The 19384-nt window shown below is 61.8% G+C and overlaps 1 protein-coding gene across 1 annotated transcript; it reads left to right on the top strand.

The window, feature by feature from the left end:
* Window positions 1-1992: 1992 nt before the first annotated feature.
* Window positions 1993-18624, top strand: MIDN (midnolin). The gene is made up of 8 exons (XM_074304958.1): window positions 1993-2133; window positions 3999-4738; window positions 6822-6909; window positions 7712-7774; window positions 11557-11937; window positions 12560-12749; window positions 14067-14321; window positions 16342-18624. The coding sequence occupies exons 2-8, from the start codon at window positions 4512-4514 to the stop codon at window positions 16620-16622; spliced, it is 1485 nt and encodes a 494-aa protein (XP_074161059.1). The 5' UTR covers window positions 1993-2133; window positions 3999-4511; the 3' UTR covers window positions 16623-18624.
* Window positions 18625-19384: the final 760 nt, after the last annotated feature.

Below are 19384 nucleotides of genomic sequence, written 5' to 3'. Positions count from 1 at the left end.
TTTTGTTAGGTTTTTTTTGTCTGTTTTTTTTTTTTTTTTTTTTTTTTTTGCAATGTGTTGGTAATATTCTGCATGATTTCACATGTATAATTGATATCCAATTACTCTCTCAAAAAGGGGGAAAATAAGTGAGAAACTCAAAATTGAGGGGGAAATGACTTTAAAATTTACATGTAATCGGGAAATATTTTACACATTAAAATATATTTTAAAATAATCAATAAAAAAATCTTGGGAAAAATAATCAATCAGACAATAAAACTTTACTAAGGGCCTACTTCGGGCCAAACTATCTGTTAAGAACTGGGTGTATACAGCGACGAGAATATGATATGATCAACTGTGACGGTCGTGGCTCCTTTCAACAATGAGGTGATTCAATCCAATTCCAATAGACTCGGGATGGAGAGTCATCTGCACCCAGAGAGAGGAGGCCTATGGACTGAATGTGAATCATAATACTTCCACCTTTTTTGGTGCTGTGTTTTTTCTGATTTTGAGCTGATTTTTCTTGTGCAGCATGATGTGTTTAAAAGTGGAAATGTGTTTAGAAGAATTGCACATTTAAACTATATTGGATTACTTGATGTCTAGGGAAGGGTAGTGATGGGGAGGGAGGGAGAAAAATTTAGGACACAAGGTTTTGCAAGAGTGAATATTGAAAACTATCTTTGCATTTTGTGTATATAGAAAAGAACTGGATGTGTAAATATACAGAAAAACAAAGGTGGTCCCTGCCCTCCATGAGCTTGCAATTTATGGGGAAAGACTCACAAAAGGAAGCTGAAAAACGTGTAGGGTGGGGAAGATGATTCCCACTGGAAGGAAGTGACGGAGAGTTCCCCAGAAGTCCCAAAGCGGCGGACATTGGAAGAAAAACTGCCCAGCGTAGTCTTTAAGTAGCGGGAATCCCACTGCGGCCGGCCTGAGATGAGGATCGGTTATCAGTCCCAGACAAGGAAACTGAGGCTGGGAGAAGGGAGGGCAATGGACCAAGGTTACCTCATCATTTCAGGGCGGGGCCTGGGCTCCCCGGTTCAGAGCTGGGTCTCCTGAGTCCCAGGCATTCAGGCATAGAGGAACGAGCTGGCATAGTGGGCATCGCTCCAAGGCCTGTCTGCAGCCGCACAGCTGGATGACCTTGGGACCCAGTCCCTTCCTCTCTCTCTCTCTCTCTCTCTCTCTCTCTCTCTCTCTCTCTCTCTCTCTCTCTCTCTCTCTCTCTCGGCCTCAGTTTTCCCATCTGTAAAATGAAAGGGCTGGACTCCAAGATGCCTTACAAGCCGGGACTGTAGGGTCCAGCCCCGGGGTCACTCCCCGGCACCTCAGCTTTGTTGTTTGATAAGCATGTCCTCTCTCCGTTCTCCCATCAGCCCCTGGGAGCGAAGTACGGCCCCTCTGCCCCCCCCCCCCAGGACAAGGTCACCTCCGGGCTGAGGCAGATTCTGGGGTTTCTAGTACCCCATGGGGAAGACACAAAAGGGGGACACGAGGCCGTAACAGCACCAGCCAAGAATAGACAGAGACTGGAGCTGCGGAGACCTGGAAACGTGAGAAGTCTGACACCAGACCTGGAAATCCAGAGCGGGGGACAAAGACGCGCGGGGAAGCAGATCTGGCTGTGCTTGGCGCCGGAGCCTGGGGACGGAGGAGGCAGGAGGGCAGAGGGCAGCCGAGGAAGGCCGGGCCGGGCCGGCCGCTGGGGAGGAAGGCTGCAGCCACCGCGTAGCGACGCGCGTCTGAGGGGGCAGGGGGAGCCCGGGCCGGACGAGGGGAGTGACCCCCGCCCCAGACCCGGGGTGCCAGGTGAAGGTTGCGTCACCCGCTTGCCCGCTCCCTCTCGGCTGCTGAGTCGGCGGGGCAGCCCTGGGCGTTTCTGCTCCCGGGGGCCGGGAATCCGCCCAGACTCCACCCCAGCCAGGAGGGAGGGGGCGGATAAAAACTTCCAGCGCTTCCCAAACAGGCCACAGTCACTGGGCAGCCGGGGAACCTGGGCCTCCTCCTCCCACTCTTCCCGGATTCCGGATTCCCGGACCTTGACTCGCGCTCCTTCCCGGGGCGGATCGGGGAACGGCTCGGGAGGGCTTTTAGTTGGAAGACTTGCGGATTCGGGGGCGGACCCGGTTCTGATCGGTGAGTTGGGGTCGGCGCGGCGCCGTGCGGGGAAGGGCTGCGGAGACAGCCGGGGGTTGAGGGGACCCCCGAGGAAGGACGCTCCGGGGGTGGGGACTCTTCCCCGAGAGGCCGGACGGGCCGGGACGTCCTCGAGCCTGATCTGAGGGAGCCCCAAACTCTAAAGGGAGTTGGAGCGTGCGGGAGACGGCCCGTCCGGGAGGTGTGTTGGACTCGGAGCGAGGTGGGAAGGAGGGCCGGGCGCTGCTTCGAACCCCAGAGCTGGGGCTCAGCTCCGTGACCTTGGTCAGCGCTTGCCCTCCCTGTCGCCAGCGGAACCGCCCCCCCTTTCAAGAGAGGTTTGGCCTAGGTAATCTGGGGAGAATCCCTCCTGGGATGATCCTAGGGTTCCTTTTCTCTCCCCTCCTCCGCTGGAGTCTGTCTGTCTCTCCCACCCAACCGCTTCCCCCTCACCCCCCCCCCCCCAGCTCCGCACGCGGGAGCACATACCCCGCCTCCCTATTTTCAGGCCTGAAGTCCCTCCAGGTGGCAGAAGAGGGCGCTCGCGCGCTGCTGACTCATGGGGAGCACTGCTCTGGGTCCCCGCCCCATCACCCCCTTCCCTTTTCCCCTCCCCCCCGTACTCAGGCTCCCTGGCTCTGCCTGCGAGACGCCGCGCGTCACTGCCTCCCAGGCTGAGGGGGGGGGAGTGCGGAGCCCATCTATTAAAGGATCCCATGTTTCCCCCTCCTTTCACCTCTCGATCCCCCCGCTTCGCGAGGTGAGGGAGGCCCTCCCGGCCGCTCTCCCCCACTTCTCTCGCCCCACCCTGGGGCGGTGGCTGTTTGTGGAAGGAGGCGCATAGATCTCCAAGCGTGTGTGGGGGGGGAAATCTTCTCTGCATTTCGCCCAAGCCACGTCACTGAAGGAGGGAGGCAGGGAGGGCGGGGTACGCTCGAGTTAGTGCGAACCTCCCTGCGCCTCTCCCCAGACCCCCCCTGCGCTGAGATCCCCGGTGGCCCGGATGCCCCGCCTGCGCCCCCACCCCCAGCCCTCCTCTGAGCATTGCTGCCACTTCACACTATTCTTTCATAGTCCCTTCCCTGCCACTAACAAATGGCTTCGGACCCTCAGCTGCAGGGTCCCGGCGTCCCCTTTTTGACGTTTTAAAATCTATCTTCCCCTCCCCCTCTCGAATGGTGGAGCAGTGAGGGAGGCCATTTCTTCCTAATGCTGGGAACAATAGTGTCTGTGGTCCACGCGGACCTCGGTGTCTTCCTCAGATTGCGTGGGCGGCTCCCCCTTTCTTTCCCAGCGCCGGGGTGTTGGCCGCCTCTCGCCCCCGCGCTTATTTTTGGGAGCTCGGCGGTGACTTATCCTCTAATTAGATTCTAAATCGGGGAAGGAAGAAAAGGAAAAAATCCCCGCACACCCTCCCGGGCCCCCTCCCCACGCAGCTCGCCCGCTCCGGGAGCAAGCTCTTTGTTGTGGGGCTCGGAGATTATGAATGGCTGGGAAGGATGGGGGAAGGCTGGCTAGGGGAGGGACTGAATTGGGGGGCGGGAGGACGGGCGCTGAGGGGATGGGGGCGGGGAGGGGCAGGCGAGCCCAACTGATTGGCGGGTAGCTGCCAGACAGGCGGGGAAGAGGTTGGCTCTTGCTGCCACGTGGGGGGGAGAGCCGGTTGGGCTGCGATTGGTGGAGGGCGGGGGCCGCCGGGGCGTTCGGAGCGCCGCGATTGGTCGGCAGCGCCCGGCAGAGTAAGTAGTGAATGAGAGAGCTTAGGCGGGGGGGGGGGGAGGGAGGTGAGGAGGAAGGGGGGCGGGCTCAGCCCCTTTAGAACGTTGATACATTATAACTTTTTTTTTTGTTACTTTCACCCCCAGAGCTCGGAGCGGCGGCGGGAAGCAGCCGCAGCAGCATCTGTGAGCGGCCGCGGCTGCTGTTGCTAGGTTCGGCTGGAGGCAGAGAGAAAGAGAGAAAGAGAGGGGGGCGGGGAGAAGGGGAGAGGAGGCCAGAGAAAGCAGGCGGCTGTGAACCTCTTTTCCCCTCCCTCCGCCTGTTCTCCCCCCACCCCCGCGCCCGGCTCCAGCCTCCAGCTCCCGGGCAGTGGCCCTTTAAACGCTCCGCCCTCCGGTCGGGAGGCCGCGTCCTCGGCTAGAGCCCTGCGGGCTGCCGCTCTTTTCCAGCGTCTCCGTTTCCCTCAAAGGGGTTCGGTTGTCGCCAACTCCGGACCGGTGCCGGCGTAGCCGGGGGGCGAACCGGCCGAGCGCCTGGAGGACCTGGCGGCGGCTGAGCCGGGGAAGAACGAGCCGGGGCCCGGCCAGGACGCAGGGACCCTATCGGCCGCCTCTGTCCGCTCGCTTTCTCGCCCTCGCGGGCCGCGCTCGGGTCCGCCGATGGAGCCGCAGCCCAGCGCCCGGAGCTGCCGGCGCGGAGCCGCCCCCGCTGCCCCCTGCGAACTGCTGGCGGCCGAGCCGCCCATGAATCTGTGCATCAACACGACCACGGGCGCCCGCTACGAGCTCTCGGTCCCCGGCGAGGAGACGGTGGAGGGGCTCCGGAGGCGCCTGTCTCAGCGCCTGAAGGTGCCCAAGGAGCGGCTGGCGCTGCTCTACAAGGAGACGTAAGTGCCCGACGAGCCGCCGACTCCTTCCCTCCGGGCAGCGGTCCCCCCTCCCCCCCCCCCCGCAGGCGAACAAAGGCCATCTCCCTCCGGCTCCGGGCTCGGTGAAGGGGCGGCGGGACGGGGAGGGAGAAGGAGGTGGGCGCTTCTGGAGAGGGCTGAGGGGCGTGCGAGCCCCGCGTGCCCTCCTCGCGTCCTCGCCGCCTCCCGCCCCGGCCCCTCTCCCTCCGCCAGTCTCCCTCCGGCCTCAGTGGATCTCTTTATCCATTTCCCGATCTCTGCGCCCGCCTGCCCCCCCCTCTGCCCCCTCCGTGTGTGTGTGTGTGTGTGTGTGTGTGTGTGTGTGTGTGTGTGTGTGTGTGTGTGTGTGTGTGTGTGTGTGTGTGTGTGTGTTCCTCCCTTCCCTGTCTCTGTCCCTGGGTGTCTCATCTCAATGTCTCTTCTCCCCTCCCTCCCCCGCTCCCCCCCTCCCTCTGTCTCTTGTGTCTCGATTGTCCTTCTCCACTCCCCCACCCTCGGTCTGTCTCTGTCTTCCCGTCTCTTCTTCCTATTCTCTGCAACCCCCCCCCCATTCCGGGTTCGGGCACAAAGGCTGCAGCCCCCATGCCCCCACCCCCTGCCTAGCTCTGAAGCCTGCAGCCTTTTCTCATGCGTGGCTCCCACCCCCTCACCTCTTCCCCTTTCGAAATCTGATTCCCGACTGCAGGGCTTGCCTGCCGGTGGCTCCTGGGGGGGGGGGGGAAGGGGGCAGTTTTCCGGGAGGGGAGGGGAAGAGGAGGAGGAGGAGGAGGTGGGAGGAGACGCCGACAGTCTCCGGGCTTCAGCGGTTTAACCCGGGCAGCTAAAAATGGAAAATGTGAACCTTTCATGCCAGAAAGTTTCCGGGGGGTGCCCGGCTGGATCTGCAGGGAGCCATGGTGGCTGGCCTCGGGGTCTGTCCGGGCTCAGCCCCCGCCTGCACTCCTCAGTCCCTGCTCTGTCTCTCCGGCTCTGGGTCTCTGTCCCTGTTTGCCTCTCTGTCTCTGTCTCCCCTCCCCCTCCCCCCTTTGTTCTGAGGTAGGAGCTCTCTGGCAGTCTCTTCTCCCCCTTATCCCCCCCTTTATTTAAATAACCTGAGGCCTGGGGGAGAAAGGGAGGGAGGGAGGAAAAGAGGGAAGGAGGGGGCCGGTTGGGCTGGGGCCTTCCCCGTGGGGCCTGGCGGGCCAGAGGTGGGGGAGGGGCTTGGGGGGGGTCTCCTTTGTCTGAGCAGCCCTGGGCTGATCCTGCAGGGGAGCCCTGTTGGTGGCCGGGAAATGGGGGGGAGGAGAGAGGCTGCTTACTAACCTCATCCAGAGAGCAGTCATAAGTGGGGACTGAATCTTGGAGGGGAGCAGCCCTCTCCTATCTCCACCCCCAAACTGCCTCGGGCACCTTCTCTGGTGATACAGAGCAGTGGTGGGCAGCTTCTGGGCAGTTCCGGGCACAAAGCCTGGTCTCCTGGTCCTCCTGCTTTCCTTATCTGGTCTTTCTTCATTTCACTAGGACAGCTCCCCAGGAGGGGGAGGGGTGGGCCTGCTGGTGGTGCAGGCTCCTTTACAAAGATCACAGGCTGGGCCCACCTTGGGGAGCTGGATGAACTGGGGGAAATCCCTTCCCTGCTGGGGCCTCAGTTTCCCTCTCTGCCCGATGGGGAGAATGATTCCCCAGGAGGCCTCCTTGGGGCAGGCTGGTTTCTGATTGGCCAGAGAGACATTTAAAAAGCCCCTGGTAAAAGCTGTTCTGTGAATTCGAGGTGGGAGGGAGGGGGTGCTGCTGCCGCCGTGGGTTATGTTTGTTTTTGTGCTGGGAGAGTGGGCTCTTGGCTAGTATGAGCACAGTGACCCTGGTCTGGATTAAATAATAGCCCAGCTTCCTGCCTCTGGAAGCAGCTGGGGCCCTGCCCCCGGTAAAGAGCCAGGGGGGGGTGGAAGGGAGCTTTCCAATTCTGTCTCTTCCCCCCCCCCCCCCATCCTCCTCCCCCCAGGTCCTTCTGCTTCAGTTGCTGCCTTTCCACCACTCACTCAGTCTCACCCTCTCTTCCTCTTCCCTCCCTCCCCCTGCACAGACGCCTCAGTTCTGGGAAGCTACAGGATCTCGGTGTGGGCGATGGCAGCAAGGTGACGCTCGTCCCCACGGTGGAAGCCGGCCTCATGGTAAAGGATGCTCCCACACCTTGATTGGGAGGGGAGGGACTGTCCTTGTGGCCCCCCTGTCCCTGTCCCTCCCATGCATACACCTTCTGGTCTCTTTATGTTCCCCCAGCATATCCTCTGCCCCACACTTGTGCCCCAAGCAGCTAGCTCCTGACCTTTCCTAGGTCTCCCAGCCCTGGAGGCCCCAGCCCCCTCCTCCTGCCTGTCCTCCCACACTTTCTGACCTTCTCTGTGCCCGCACCCCACCTTTGATTGCTGATGTCTCTGATCTCCTCCCACTTCCTGACCCCCCTGCCCCGCACCCTGCCTCCCTCCATAGCTGCTCCCCTGTGATTTTGTGAAAGGAATATTGGCTTGGTAGTCTGGGTTCCACTCCAGTCTCTGCCCCAAAGAATTAAGTTTTCTCAGCTGCTCGCGGGGGGCTCTCATAATCTTTGTAGCACCCAGTGTGGGGTCACCCAGTCTTTGCTTGTGACCTTCCCTCTTGAAGCAGTCTTTTCCTCCCCCTCCCCACATACTGGGGCTTTCTGTCTCCTCTCCCTGCAGGCCCCCACCCCCCTCCAGAACAGACTTATACTTGCCCCTTCCCTCTCTGGGAGGCCCCATGGTCCTGGCTAGGCCCTGGGCTTGGAACAAGCCTGCCTTCCCCCTCTTTCATAACCTTTTCTCATTTGAGTCTCTCACGGTGTGACTTTTTCCTACCTCCCCCAAGTGCAGAAGTGAAACTTCCTACCTCCTTCCCCTCCCCCCGGCGGTTTTGTCAGCAGGAACCCCAAGTGACCTTGGCTTTCTCTTCTCTCAGTCCCAGGCCTCCCGGCCCGAGCAGTCCGTCATGCAGGCCCTTGAGAGCTTAACCGAAACTCAGGTAAGGAAGGGGAGCACTTCCTCACTCTGGGTCTTGTGGTCAGACCTCAGTCCTGCCCCCACCCCCCAGCCTTGGAGCGTCTTGGCCCTGTCTGGCCCCCCCTTCACCTCCCCCTCCTGCTGACCCCCCCTGCCCACGCAGTTCTGACCTTCAGAGGTTCCCCTCCCACAGCTGAGCGGGACACCTGGTGCACTTCACTGGGGGCGGGGGTGGGGTTTGGGGGCTGAGGGATGTGACCAAGGACTAAAGCTCTGGGTTCTTCCCTCGGGGTCACTCCACCTTGGCCCCAGGATCGGGCCCAGCCTCCTGGCTTCAGCAGCCAGTCGAGGGCACATCTCTAGGTGAGCCCTGCTCCCTTTGGTTCTTCCCTGGGCCGGCCCCTCCTCTTCCTCTGGAATGGGGCTGACCACATCCCCTGTCTTGTTTCCCCTCCCCCATCCTCATCTCAGTTGAGCCCCTGTGGATTTCATTACTAAATTTTGTGAAGCAAAAAGCCCTCCCCTGAGGGGGGGAGGGACCTCGGTGCCCGGGAGGGTATCTCTCCCCATCTCCACCACCCTGACTCTCCCCGACAGACTCCACCTCCGGGGTTTGTGCGTCAGCAACAGCAGCCCTTCCTCCCCCCCCCCCCAAACCAGCCTCTCCTGTGACCTGGGGGGGGGGGGGAACATTCCTTGGGCATCCAGGCCTTTCTGCCAGGGCCGAGTGAAGAGGTCAGGGCTGAGGGCTGGCTGTCTGGGCGGTTCTCTGGGTGGCCTGGGCCCAGCAGTGGCTGGAGGTAGGGACGAGATGTGAGGAGAATGTTTTGTAACTGGGAGGCTCGCCTCTCCCCTTGGCCGGCAGCTGGGTGCCCGGTGTGCCCGCCTGTGTCCTCTTGGGAAATGAGGTTGTTTGGGATCCGGGGGGCTCCTGCCCTTCCCTCCCTGGCCCGGCCCAGGTCTCCCAGGAGGGAGTGGGGGAGGAGTCCCAGGCTGACACAGTGCTCAGACATCCTCAGGATGCCAGGGCCTCTGGGTTAGGGAAGGCAAGGCAGAAGGAGAGAGGAGGGGGTGGTGGGTGGGTGGGAGAAGGCCGTTCTTGCCCAGAGCCAGGCGCAAACCCGTTCTGCCACTTCTCTGGTGGCTGCGCGCTCCCCTAGGTCCCCCCAGCCTCCCCCAGGGCTCACAGTTTCGTGGTGGGGGGAGGGGGCAGAGGAAGCTTCCCTCCGCCTGGATCGCGGGGGGCCTCCTGGGAGAGCCAGCAGGCCCGGCATAAGTAATCGCAGCGATGGCAGGGCTGCTGTTGGTAGGAGCAGGAGGGGCTGCGAGTGAGTGGGGGGCATCCCGTGGGCTCAGGTTACATGCCAGGTGGATTCCCAGTCCCAGGACAAAAGAGACCAAGACCCTGTGCCCCAGCCTTGGGGGTGGGGAGGGAGGAGTGCTTTAGTAGATGAGAAAGGGAGGGGTGACTTCCGCCCCCCCCCCCCCGCCCCCACCACACACAGGGTGTGTGAACAGGGCCAGGGTGCAGTTCCCGCTGGCGGGGAGGGGGGGGCTTTCTGGAGGAAGCCTCGCCCCATCACATCCGCTCCAGCAGTGCCCAGCCGTGCGTGCGTCAGGCTCGGGGTGGGAGGGGCCAGTGGCCGGGCGCCCGCAGCCCTGGGCCTGTGACAGGCCTCCCTCGGGCCTTCTCCAGTCACTGTGTCATCTCTCCCTGTGGGAGGAAATGGGGGGGGAGAAGAGGTTCCTGAGAACCAGGCCTCGGCCCCCTGCCCTTGTGGGCCAGGGCAGCCCCTTCTCCCTGGGAGCCGGCCCTCCGGGAGGTCGCCCGCCAGGAGCCGGCCTGGTCCGAGCCACCAGGAGAGGGAGGGCAGAGGAGGCAGGCAGCAGGCTGGGCTCTGAGTCATCCCGCTGTCACTTCTGAGAAGCAGCTCCCCTCCCCCACCCGGCCCCTGGGGAAGATGAGGCAGATGCTGAGAGCAGACATGGCCCCGCTCCCCAGGGCGGGCTCGGGCCCTCACCATGGGCAGAAGCCTTGCGGGGGGGGCCAGGCCCACCTCCCCAGGATGGAGGAGACTTCCCGGAAGGGGAGTGTCTTCTCTGCCCCCAGCCGGGGCAGGGGCTGTTGTGCCGGCCCTGACATCCTCCTGCCCTTTTGTGGAATGGGGGAGTTGGATGCCCCTCTGTCTCAGGGTCCAGATACTCTGTGGAACGGGACCTTCCTGGAGGTCGGGCTGCCTTGTCTGAGACGGGAGACTGGGCCAGCAGGCCCTTCCAGCCCCGGGCCTCTCCCAGCCGCCGGCCCTGAGATGCAGCCAGTCCCAGGCCCAGCCCAGAATTATCTGCCTCTCTCCCACCCCCACCCCCACCCCCTCGGCCAGGCTGGGACAGATAAATATTTATCTTGAGGAAGCAAAGGTTAGAACAGAAGAATTTGTCCAAGAATTTTCCCTCCCACTCATTGGCTTCTAAGGCCAGGGTTGGGGAGGGGGGAGGGGGCAGGGTGGGAAGATGGGATGGGGGGAGAGGAAAAGGGGGGTATCCAGTGGGTCCGGGTGCCTCCCTGCCCTGCCCCCTCCCCCGCTGACAGCCACTGGTTCCCAGGGTAGGGCCAAGAGGCAACTTGGCCCCTTTGGGCCAGGAAAATGGACGAGGGTGAGTCCCTTCCCTTCCAGAAAGATGGCTGAAAAGGGATTTAGGAAGATCTAAGGAAGGACAGCTACTGGCTGAGCCAGCTTATCTCTGGTACCTTACCTATTTGTAGCCCCCACCTATATGGGGGGGAAGGGAGCAGAGCGTGTGGGCAGGGCTTAGGAGGTGGGGGCGTGGCTGCCGGGGTAGACTGGCAGAGGGCACAGGCTTGCTTTTCTGACTGCTAGTCTGGGATGAGAATAGAGGGGGCAGGGAAGGAAACAGATTCTGTGTGTGAGACAGACAGGAATCCCCGTTGCTAAGAACATTGTGTTTTCTGGCTTCCCCCCCCTCCCCATCTTTACCTGGATTTTGGGGGGGGTCAGGCAGGAAGAATAGGGGCGCCTGCCCTTGGTGGCCAGGGATGTGATTAGGACGTGTCCTTGTGCAGAGGACTCCTGGACGGCCCTAGTAGGGCCTGCGCTGCCTCCATTCTGCCTGACAACAGATGGGGGGACCAGGGATCCCTAAGGGCAGAGCTTCCATGGGAAGTGCAGAACTTGTGGTCTTACATGGGCCAGGCTCGGCTTCCTGCCCATGGCCCCTGGCTCTGGCGGTGTCTGGGCACATGGGGGTGGAGAGGGAAATGGCATGGGGGGGGTCGCTCTTCTAGCTGGACTTTGGCTCTTGGGTTTCCCGACGCTCACTCCCCATCCGCAGCAGCTGTGCCCGGTTATCTTGTAGGTGGTTCTGGGGTGATAGGGTCTGCGCCTGGGAGTGCCATGGAGCTTTGACCTTAGAGGAGCGGGGTGGGGGCGCCCTGCCTTGGGAGAAGGCCGGAAAAGGCAGGGAATCCGAGGCGATGTTCTGATCTTCTCCTGCCCCTCCAACTTCTGTGGTAGTGCTGCTGGCTGGGCTGAAGCGAAAAGCACCTCTGGAAGGAACCTAGTGAAGCTTAGAAATTCAAGGATGAAAATGGCTTTAGAACCTGGGATGTCCAAGCTGGGGGGGGGGGGGGACTTTAGCAGACCTGGGAAGGCTTTTGCACAGGACCAGGTGGACCTTTCCCAGGTCTTGGGACAGCGGGTAAGAGGCCTGACCCCGGCCCCACCAAGGGGCTCTGCTATTCAGATTTGCTGGATTTGCTCTCACCGGCTTCTCTTCTTGCTCCAGGTCAGCGACTTCCTCTCCGGCCGCTCCCCGCTCACCCTGGCCCTCCGAGTGGGTGACCACATGATGTTCGTGCAGCTACAGTTGGCTGCCCAGCAGGCAGCTGCAGGTGCCCAGCTCCAGCATCGACAACACCTCATGGCAGGGCGCGGGGACCCGGGGGCCACAGCCAGCACCCCCTCGCCTTGCCGGCCCTCCAGCCTCACTGCTGCCGCCACTGCCCGAGTCCCCGTGCCTGCCTGCCCGCCCAGCCCCTCTGCCACCTCCAGCACGCCCGCCTACTTCAGTCCTGCTCATCCCTCGCCCGTCACGGCCGGCGTCTTCCGGTCCCACGGCGCCAGCGCACAAACGGTTAACGGCGGCGCGGTTTCCTCCTGTTCTGAGGTAATGATTCTGGGCCCCTCTTGCTGAGGGCAGAGGTGGTTTGGTGGGGGGCCTCCGGGAGCTGGGGAAGGAAGGTCACTCTTGGGATGGCTTTAGAGCTGGAAGGGACCTGGGATGTGATCTAGTGCGATCCCTTCACTTAGTGGGTAACGCAAGGGTGTCCCGGAGGAGGAGACTGTCCCAAGGTCTCGCAGCCAGGAAGGGGAAGAGCCTGGATTCGTGGGCACTGGTCCTCTGCCCAATCTAGGCTCTCCCACCATGCCGGACTGGCTCTGGCTCCCTCCTGTTTCTCCTGCCATCTTTACTCCACCATCTGCAGTCAGGACTGCCTGCCACTCTGCCAGGTCAGAGGCAGCGGGGGAGTCCAAGGCCCAAGTAGCCTCAACTCCCAGTTTTAGGACTTGCTGCTGATTGACTCTGGGGACTTTACTTCTGAGCCTCAGTTGTTCCAGCTATAAAATGGGCACAACCAGCTGAGAGAAAAGCAATTGTAGACTAGAAGTGCTTGGGAGATGGGAGCTGCGGGTTCTGAATGGGGCCTCGGGATCTGGGACATGGATGGGGGTTGGGTTGTGACTCTGGAGTCCCGCTTATTCCTGCTGACTTCCGTCTCTCTTGGCAGGTGGATTGTGCCTCTCATAGCAGCAGCACCAGCCCCTCTCCCTCCTCCTCCTCTTCCGCCTCCTCTTCCTTGGGTTCCAGCTCCCCACCCAGCAGCAGCCCAGCCCCCAGCACGCGCTCCCGGAAACCTGGCGCCGTCATCGAGAGCTTCGTGAACCACGCTCCAGGAGTATTCTCAGGGACCTTCTCTGGTAAGACCAAAAATGAGGGCACCCCCACCCCTGCCCCCCAGCAGGGATTTTGAGGCCATTCACTCGCTCCTGGGGTGTAAGCTTGGAAGACATGAAGATGGAAAGTGGGAGTTAGGAGAAAACCTAGAACCCAGGAGGTCAGAGCTGGGAGGGCCCTTAGAACCCGGGAGGTCAGAGCTGGGAGGGCCCTTAGAACCCAGGAGGTCAGAGCTGGGAGGGCCCTTAGAACCCAGGAGGTCAGGGCTGGGAGGGCCCTAGAACCCAGGAGGTCAGAGCTGGGAGGGCCCTTAGAACCAGGAGGTCAGAGCTGGGAGGGCCCTTAGAACCCAGGAGGTCAGGGCTGGGAGGGTCATTAGAACTCAGAATGTCAGGGCTGGGAGGGCCCTTAGAACCCGGGAGGTCAGAGCTGGGAGGGCCCTTAGAACCAGGAGGTCAGGGCTGAGAGGGCCCTTAGAACCCGGGAGGTCAGAGCTGGGAGGGCCCTTAGAACCCGGGAGGTCAGAGCTGGGAGGGCCCTTAGAACCCAGGAGGTCAGGGCTGGGAGGGTCATTAGAACTCAGAATGTCAGGGCTGGGAGGGCCCTTAGAACCCAGGAGGTCAGAGCTGGGAGGGCCCTTAGAACCCAGGAGGTCAGGGCTGGGAGGGCCCTTAGAACCCAGGAGGTCAGAGCTGGGAGGGCCCTTAGAACCCAGGATATCAGAGCTGGGAGGGCCCTTAGAACCCAGGAGGTCAGGGCTGGGAGGGCCCTTAGAACCCAGGAGGTCAGGGCTGGGAGGGCCCTTAGAACCCAGGAGGTCAGAGCTGGGAGGGCCCTTAGAACCCAGGATATCAGAGCTGGGAGGGCCCTTAGAACCCAGGAGGTCAGGGCTGGGAGGGCCCTTAGAACCCAGGAGGTCAGGGCTGGGAGGGCCCTTAGAACCCGGGAGGTCAGGGCTGGGAAGGCCTTGGAAACAGTCCAGTTTCCTCTGTTATACATGAGGGGAAGTCTGAGCCCAGAAAGGAAAAAGCCTCAGTCTTTCGCCAAGAGCCAGAGTAGTCCCCAGCCCTGGTTTCTGTCCTACGTTCTTTGTCCAGACCCCCACTCGATGGTCTCTTGCCTTGAGCGCTCCCATCCCGGCCCCCCCCCCCCCCCCCAGGGAACATGATCTTTCTTTGGCCACCACTGGCCTGAGAAGGCCCCTCGTAGGGAGCACTCGGGGAGTCCCTCTGCCTTCTCCTTGCCCCTGGGTCCCAGAGCCCCCCTCCCCCGGGCACTGCCGTCGCCTCCCAGGACCAGAGAGACCTGGGCCCGACACGACACCCTCCCTTCCTCCCCAGGCACATTGCATCCGAACTGCCAGGACAGCAGCGGCCGCCCCCGGCGGGACATCGGCACCATCCTGCAGATCCTCAATGACCTCCTGAGTGCCACGCGGCACTACCAGGGCATGCCCCAGTCCCTGGCCCAGCTCCGCTGCCAGACGCAGTGCTCGCCCTCCCCCGAGCTCACCACCAAAGCTACCTCTTGTGAGAAGCTGACGTCCCCCCTGCACTCCGTGGTCCAGAGCCAGATCCGGATGTGCAAGCCCAGCGGTGAGTGCCGCCCCCTGGAGGGGCGGGGAGGGGGGGACAGCAGGGCATTCCAGGAAGCAGGCCCGGCCACTGGCGCTCCCCCCCCCCCCCCCCGCCCCCAGCTGGGTGCTGAGTCCTTGAAGGCCCCTCTGTGTGAGCCCCTGGAGTAGGCCTAGCAGCTGGGCCGAGGGGATGGGGAGGGGGGGCTGGGCCTCCCTGGTTAGAGCAGCCCCAGCATTCAAGGCCTTCAGAAAGGGCCATATATTCTGGGCAGGACTGGGAGCCCCAGGCTGCCCTTCTCCCGGCCCCATCCCCAAAGCGGTGAACACTCTGAGGTTCCTGGGGCCAGATGGCCCCAGTGTAAGTGAGCAGGCTTTTTATGAATGGGTTCTCCCTCTTCCTTCCTTCCCCTCCCCCTAGTCTGCTCCCTTCCATCCCCTTCCCCCCATCTGCTCCGTTTTTCTTTTCTCCCCCCTCCCCCCATCACAGTAGGGGACTGTGAGCAAATTCGGAGGGGGGATGGGTAGGGAGAGAATTAATCTGCATATATTAATTTCTAGTCTTTCCTTCTCCCTCCCCCCAAGGCTGGGTGCAAGGAGGAGGGGGCAGAAGAGGGGTGTCAGTGTCTGGCAGGGGTGATTGAGGAGAGGCCAATTCCAGCCCCCTCACCCCCACTTTCCCCAGGCCAGACAAAGGTCCTATTGAGGGGGGCAGGGGGCCGAGGCAGCAGGGGGAGGGGAAGTCCAAGGGGACTGGATTAAGAGAAGGAAGAGGGACAATCTGCCCTTTCTCTGAGACAGGATGTGTTCTCCGCCAGGGAAGAATTCTAGGGGATCCCCCTGCCCCAAATGCCTGCCTTCCTCAGCTCCAGGAGGAATGTCAGAGCTGGATGGGCCCTTAGAACAAAGGATGGGAGGAGTGGGAGATCCCTTCCATGTTCCAGATCTGATCTGGTCTTGGCCCCCCTCCCCCCCACTGCCCCAGTACCCAGCCCGGTGCCCCCAGAGCCCCTGCAGGGGATGGGAGGGACCTTGAGAGAGAAGGCTGGAAGGAAGCAGCCCTGCACAAGGGCTCGGGTCCCACCTCCCTGACTTGTCTGAGCTCTGGCCCTTCCCTGGGCCTACCTTCTTTGATCTGTCCAGAGAAGGGTTTGAGGGTTTCATCCCAAATCTAGAACCCAGCGAACCTGGGATCACGGAATGTTAGAACCCCTGGTTTCCCCGCTCCGGGGCCCGGGTGTGATCTCGCACTCCCTGGGACACCAGTGTCCCATGGGATACTACTGAATGTGGAAGAGGGAATCCCTGATCTGGCCCAGGCTTCCTGTGGCTCTTGAGCAAAGGCCGGATTTATTTGCCCTGTTCCCACAGAGCCATGATTAGAACTTGCTGCAAGCACTGGCCCTCTTTAATTCAGCACTTATTAAGTGCCTGCTGTGTGCAGGGTAGGCTCTCCAGTCTAACTGGATTCATTCTAAACACTTCCTTACCCTCAAAGAGCTTTTAAATTCCTCCAGCCTCCCCCCTCCCCCCAGCCAAAGCTTAGCTTGGACACAGACCATCACTTTCCAGCCAGGCTTGCAGGGATTCATCCTGTCTCCCCCCCAAGGCCAATGGCCTTTCTTCAGGAATCCCTGGGGTCAAGCGCTGGGAGAGGCCATCTGGCCCTCCAGCCATCTGTCCTGGGCAGGACAGAGCCCGGCTGGGGGACCTGTCCCCACCACCCAGCGGCCTCTCCCAGTCCTGCCTTTAGGGGCAAGGAGGAGGGAGGAACCAGGAGCTCCCTCCCAGAACCACCCCTCCCCCTCCCATGGTTCAGCCTCAGTCCTGTGAAACTCCCAAGCCGAGCCGGCCTAGCTGGTCTCTCCCAGGGTTTGGGGTCTGGTCCTCCTGGCCACACCTTCCAGGAAAGGGCCTCGGCCTCTGGCCGCTGGGCCTCCCGGGGCTCCGCGTAGGGCGGAGCAGGGGAGGACGGGGAGGACTGGGGAGGACCGGGGAGGACCGGGGAGGACCGGAACCTCATGGGCCGCCCTCTCTTTCAGGTGACCGCCTGCGGCAGACGGAGAACCGGGCCACGCGGTGCAAGGTGGAGCGGCTGCAGCTGCTCTTGCAGCAGAAGCGCCTTCGGCGGAAGGCCCGGCGGGACGCGCGCGGCCCCTACCACTGGCTCTCGGGCCGCAAGGCGGGCCGGGCGGCCAGCAGCAGCAGCAGCGGCAGCAGCAGCGGGGCCAGCGACGCCGGCGGCCTGGACCTCGATTTTGAGGACTCGCTCTGGAAGCCCGAGGTCAAGGCGGACCTCAAGTCGGAGTTCGTGGTGGCCTGAGCCCGCCCCCGCGTTCCCCTCCAGCCCCAGGCCGCCCCCCTCCCGCCTCTGCCCCGGCCCCAGTAGTGTCCCCCTAATTTCTCAGGGGCGGGTGGGGACGGCCGGCCGAGGGGGCGCCCTTGGTCCGAGGCTCAGTCTCAGTGTCCCAGCCTCACCTCTGTCCCCAACAGACTGGCTGGTCCTCCCGGCCAGCCTCCCCCCCTTGCCCAGCCCCGGGGCTCCCCTCCCCCCCTCCACATATGTAGCATTGTGCCAGATGGTTTGAGTGAGCTAACCGACTCCACCAGCAGCCCGCCCTGCCCGCCCTCGCCCCCTTCAGGTCTAAGTTGACAATAGCTAATTGAACAGACTCATAGTGCACTTTACAGATTTGGGGAGGGGGCGGGGGCTTCCTCCCCCACTCCAGCCTCCACTCCAGGCCAGTGCAGCAGACAGGTGGAAACCAAGCCAAACAAAAAAGCCCAGGCACCGAGGCCCCGCCCCGCCACCTCTGGCCCCAGGTGTCCGGTAGGTCGCTCTGGGGTTGGGATTTTTTGTTTATTTTGGTTTTTAAGCCCTTGGCTGGAGCCTGGCCCTTGGGACTGACTCCCTTCTGGGGGAGATTTTTAGTTCTCTCCACCCCCTCCCCTTGATACCTCCTCCCCCTCCAGGGTACTGCCCACTCTGGCAGCCGCCGCGGTCCTCCTGCCCACTCCTCCCGGAGCGGGGAGAAGGGGGCGGAGCGCCGCTCCCACCCACCCAGCCTTGCTCCCACCCCGCCCCCCCTTGCTGACCCCCTGCCTGGGCTGGGGTATTTATAGAGTAAATTGACTGTCTGACTGAGCCAGTTTCAGATCTGAGATCTGAGCCTCTCTCCACAGGCCCTGGGAGAGAAAGGAGTGGGGAGGGAGGAGCGCTCCGCGGCCCCTCCTCCTGCTCGCCTGATCTGTGGGGGGGAGCTTGCTATTCGCCCCTCCCCTGGGGGGGCAGGGGGACCAGCTGCCCATGGGAGGAGATGGCCTGGGGAGACACCCCTGACCCGATTTGGGGAAGGGCATGGCCTTGTAGCATTAACCCCATTGGGGGAGGGGACAGGCCCCTCCTGGCCTTGCCCCCCACCCCACCCCCTCTGTTTCTTCCCCAGCCTGGCCAGGCCCCTGGGGTCTTCTCAGAGCCCTCCCCCTCTTGAGCTCGCTGCTGCCGCCCTAGTGGCCACATCCTCCATTGGGGACAAATAGATGCCAGGGCTGGGGGCACGGGGTGGGGGGGGCTTCTCTTCCCCCACACCCCCCTCCCCACGGGGCCATTTCAATGGATTTTATTTTATTAAATCACTTGTTTCTTTTTTTTACGGAGATGGACTGAGCTGTCTGGGCCCTGCCCCCTTCTGTCCTGCCCCTCCCCTGCCCTCGATTCTGCCATCTGTGTCCCACCCCTGGCGCCTTCAGTAGGGAAAGCCAGAACCTCACTGTTCCCTCCCAGCCTAGAGCCCCCTCCCCCACCCTTGGTCTTGTGACTACACCTCATGTCCAGATGTGAACATCCATGTGTTCCTGTAGCTTTGTAATTATTTTTGGGGGGTGGGATGGGGGAACTCGAGGCTTAATATTTTTCCAAAGGGAGAAAAAGTCAGAACTCGAGCTTTGTGGGGAGTTTTTTTTTTCTTTTTTTAAGATTTGGATTTCTATTTAAATGTCCGGAGTTTGTTTTGTTTTGTTTTTGTTTGAATTCCTTTGATGCCTGCTTCACAAACCTCCCCTGTCCTGGCAAGGTGCACCCGGAGCGGGGCACAGGGGCAGGCACACACCATGCCACCGGCCCTGGCCCCCGAGGGCTGAGGAGCTTGAGAGCAGAGCATTATTTCCCAGTGTTCCCCTGTGGGTGGGCGCAGCCTTTGGCCCCCCACCATCCTCCCCCGCCCCTGCACTCCCTTTGTCCACGTTACCTGTGTGAGAACCAGACAGTGAGAGCAGAAAACCGCCCACCGTGATTTTAAAATAATAAAACAGACCATGAAACACAATCCTGACTCATTTTGGTGGGATGGCTGGCTGTTTGGGGGGCTCGGGTGGAACTGAGGTCAAGGTAGACCAGGAGAACGGCCTGAAAATCCAAGTTAGGACCAACAGAGCCTGTGAGGGAGCCTTGTCCCCGGTGCTCCCGCTCCCCTGCCACCAGCAGGCCGGAGGGGGTGCCCACCAGGACCCTCAGGTGTGGGGTGGCTTGGCCACGTCTGTACAGGCCGTGCCTTGGGGTGCCATCTTTCCAGTGTGTGAGGAACTTGGGTGTCAGAACCCACTGAGTGTAGAGGTAGGTGAAAAACTTCCTGGAGCATGTTTAGTGTTTCCATGGCAGCCTCATGAGGAAAGCAGGGAAGGTCTGAGCCCTGTGAGGCTGGTCATAACCCTCTGCGGTTTCTCCCCCTCGTTCCCAGAGGCCGGCCAGTGTCACCCAGAACCGGGGGCCTGGAGTGGGGTTCCCGCCAGTGTTGGAGGTGGAGGAAGGCCCCGGGGGCTCCCTGCTGAGCTCCTAGAACGGGCGGTGTCCTGCCCCAAGGAGCTGGCTTGTTGTGGATGGCTCGGGGGCCAGTCCTGCCAGGAAGGCAGGCCCTTAATTGATGGGGCTGGGGTCAGGGATCAGGAAGTTGCTGACTGGGGAGCCTCAGGTCACCCCCCCCCTTCCTTCCTGCTGCAGGACAGGAAATGTCGGCAACTGCAGCTGACTGGTGGGGGGGGAGGCCTGAGGTGCTCCAGAGGATTGAGGAGAAAAAGGGCTCAGGGCCC

The sequence above is a fragment of the Sminthopsis crassicaudata genome, chromosome 1 (genome assembly GCF_048593235.1).
Source record: "Sminthopsis crassicaudata isolate SCR6 chromosome 1, ASM4859323v1, whole genome shotgun sequence".
Classification (NCBI taxonomy): Eukaryota; Metazoa; Chordata; class Mammalia; order Dasyuromorphia; family Dasyuridae; genus Sminthopsis; species Sminthopsis crassicaudata.
Note: the sequence above shows the minus strand (reverse complement) of the source record. Positions and strands in the feature narration are given on the sequence as shown.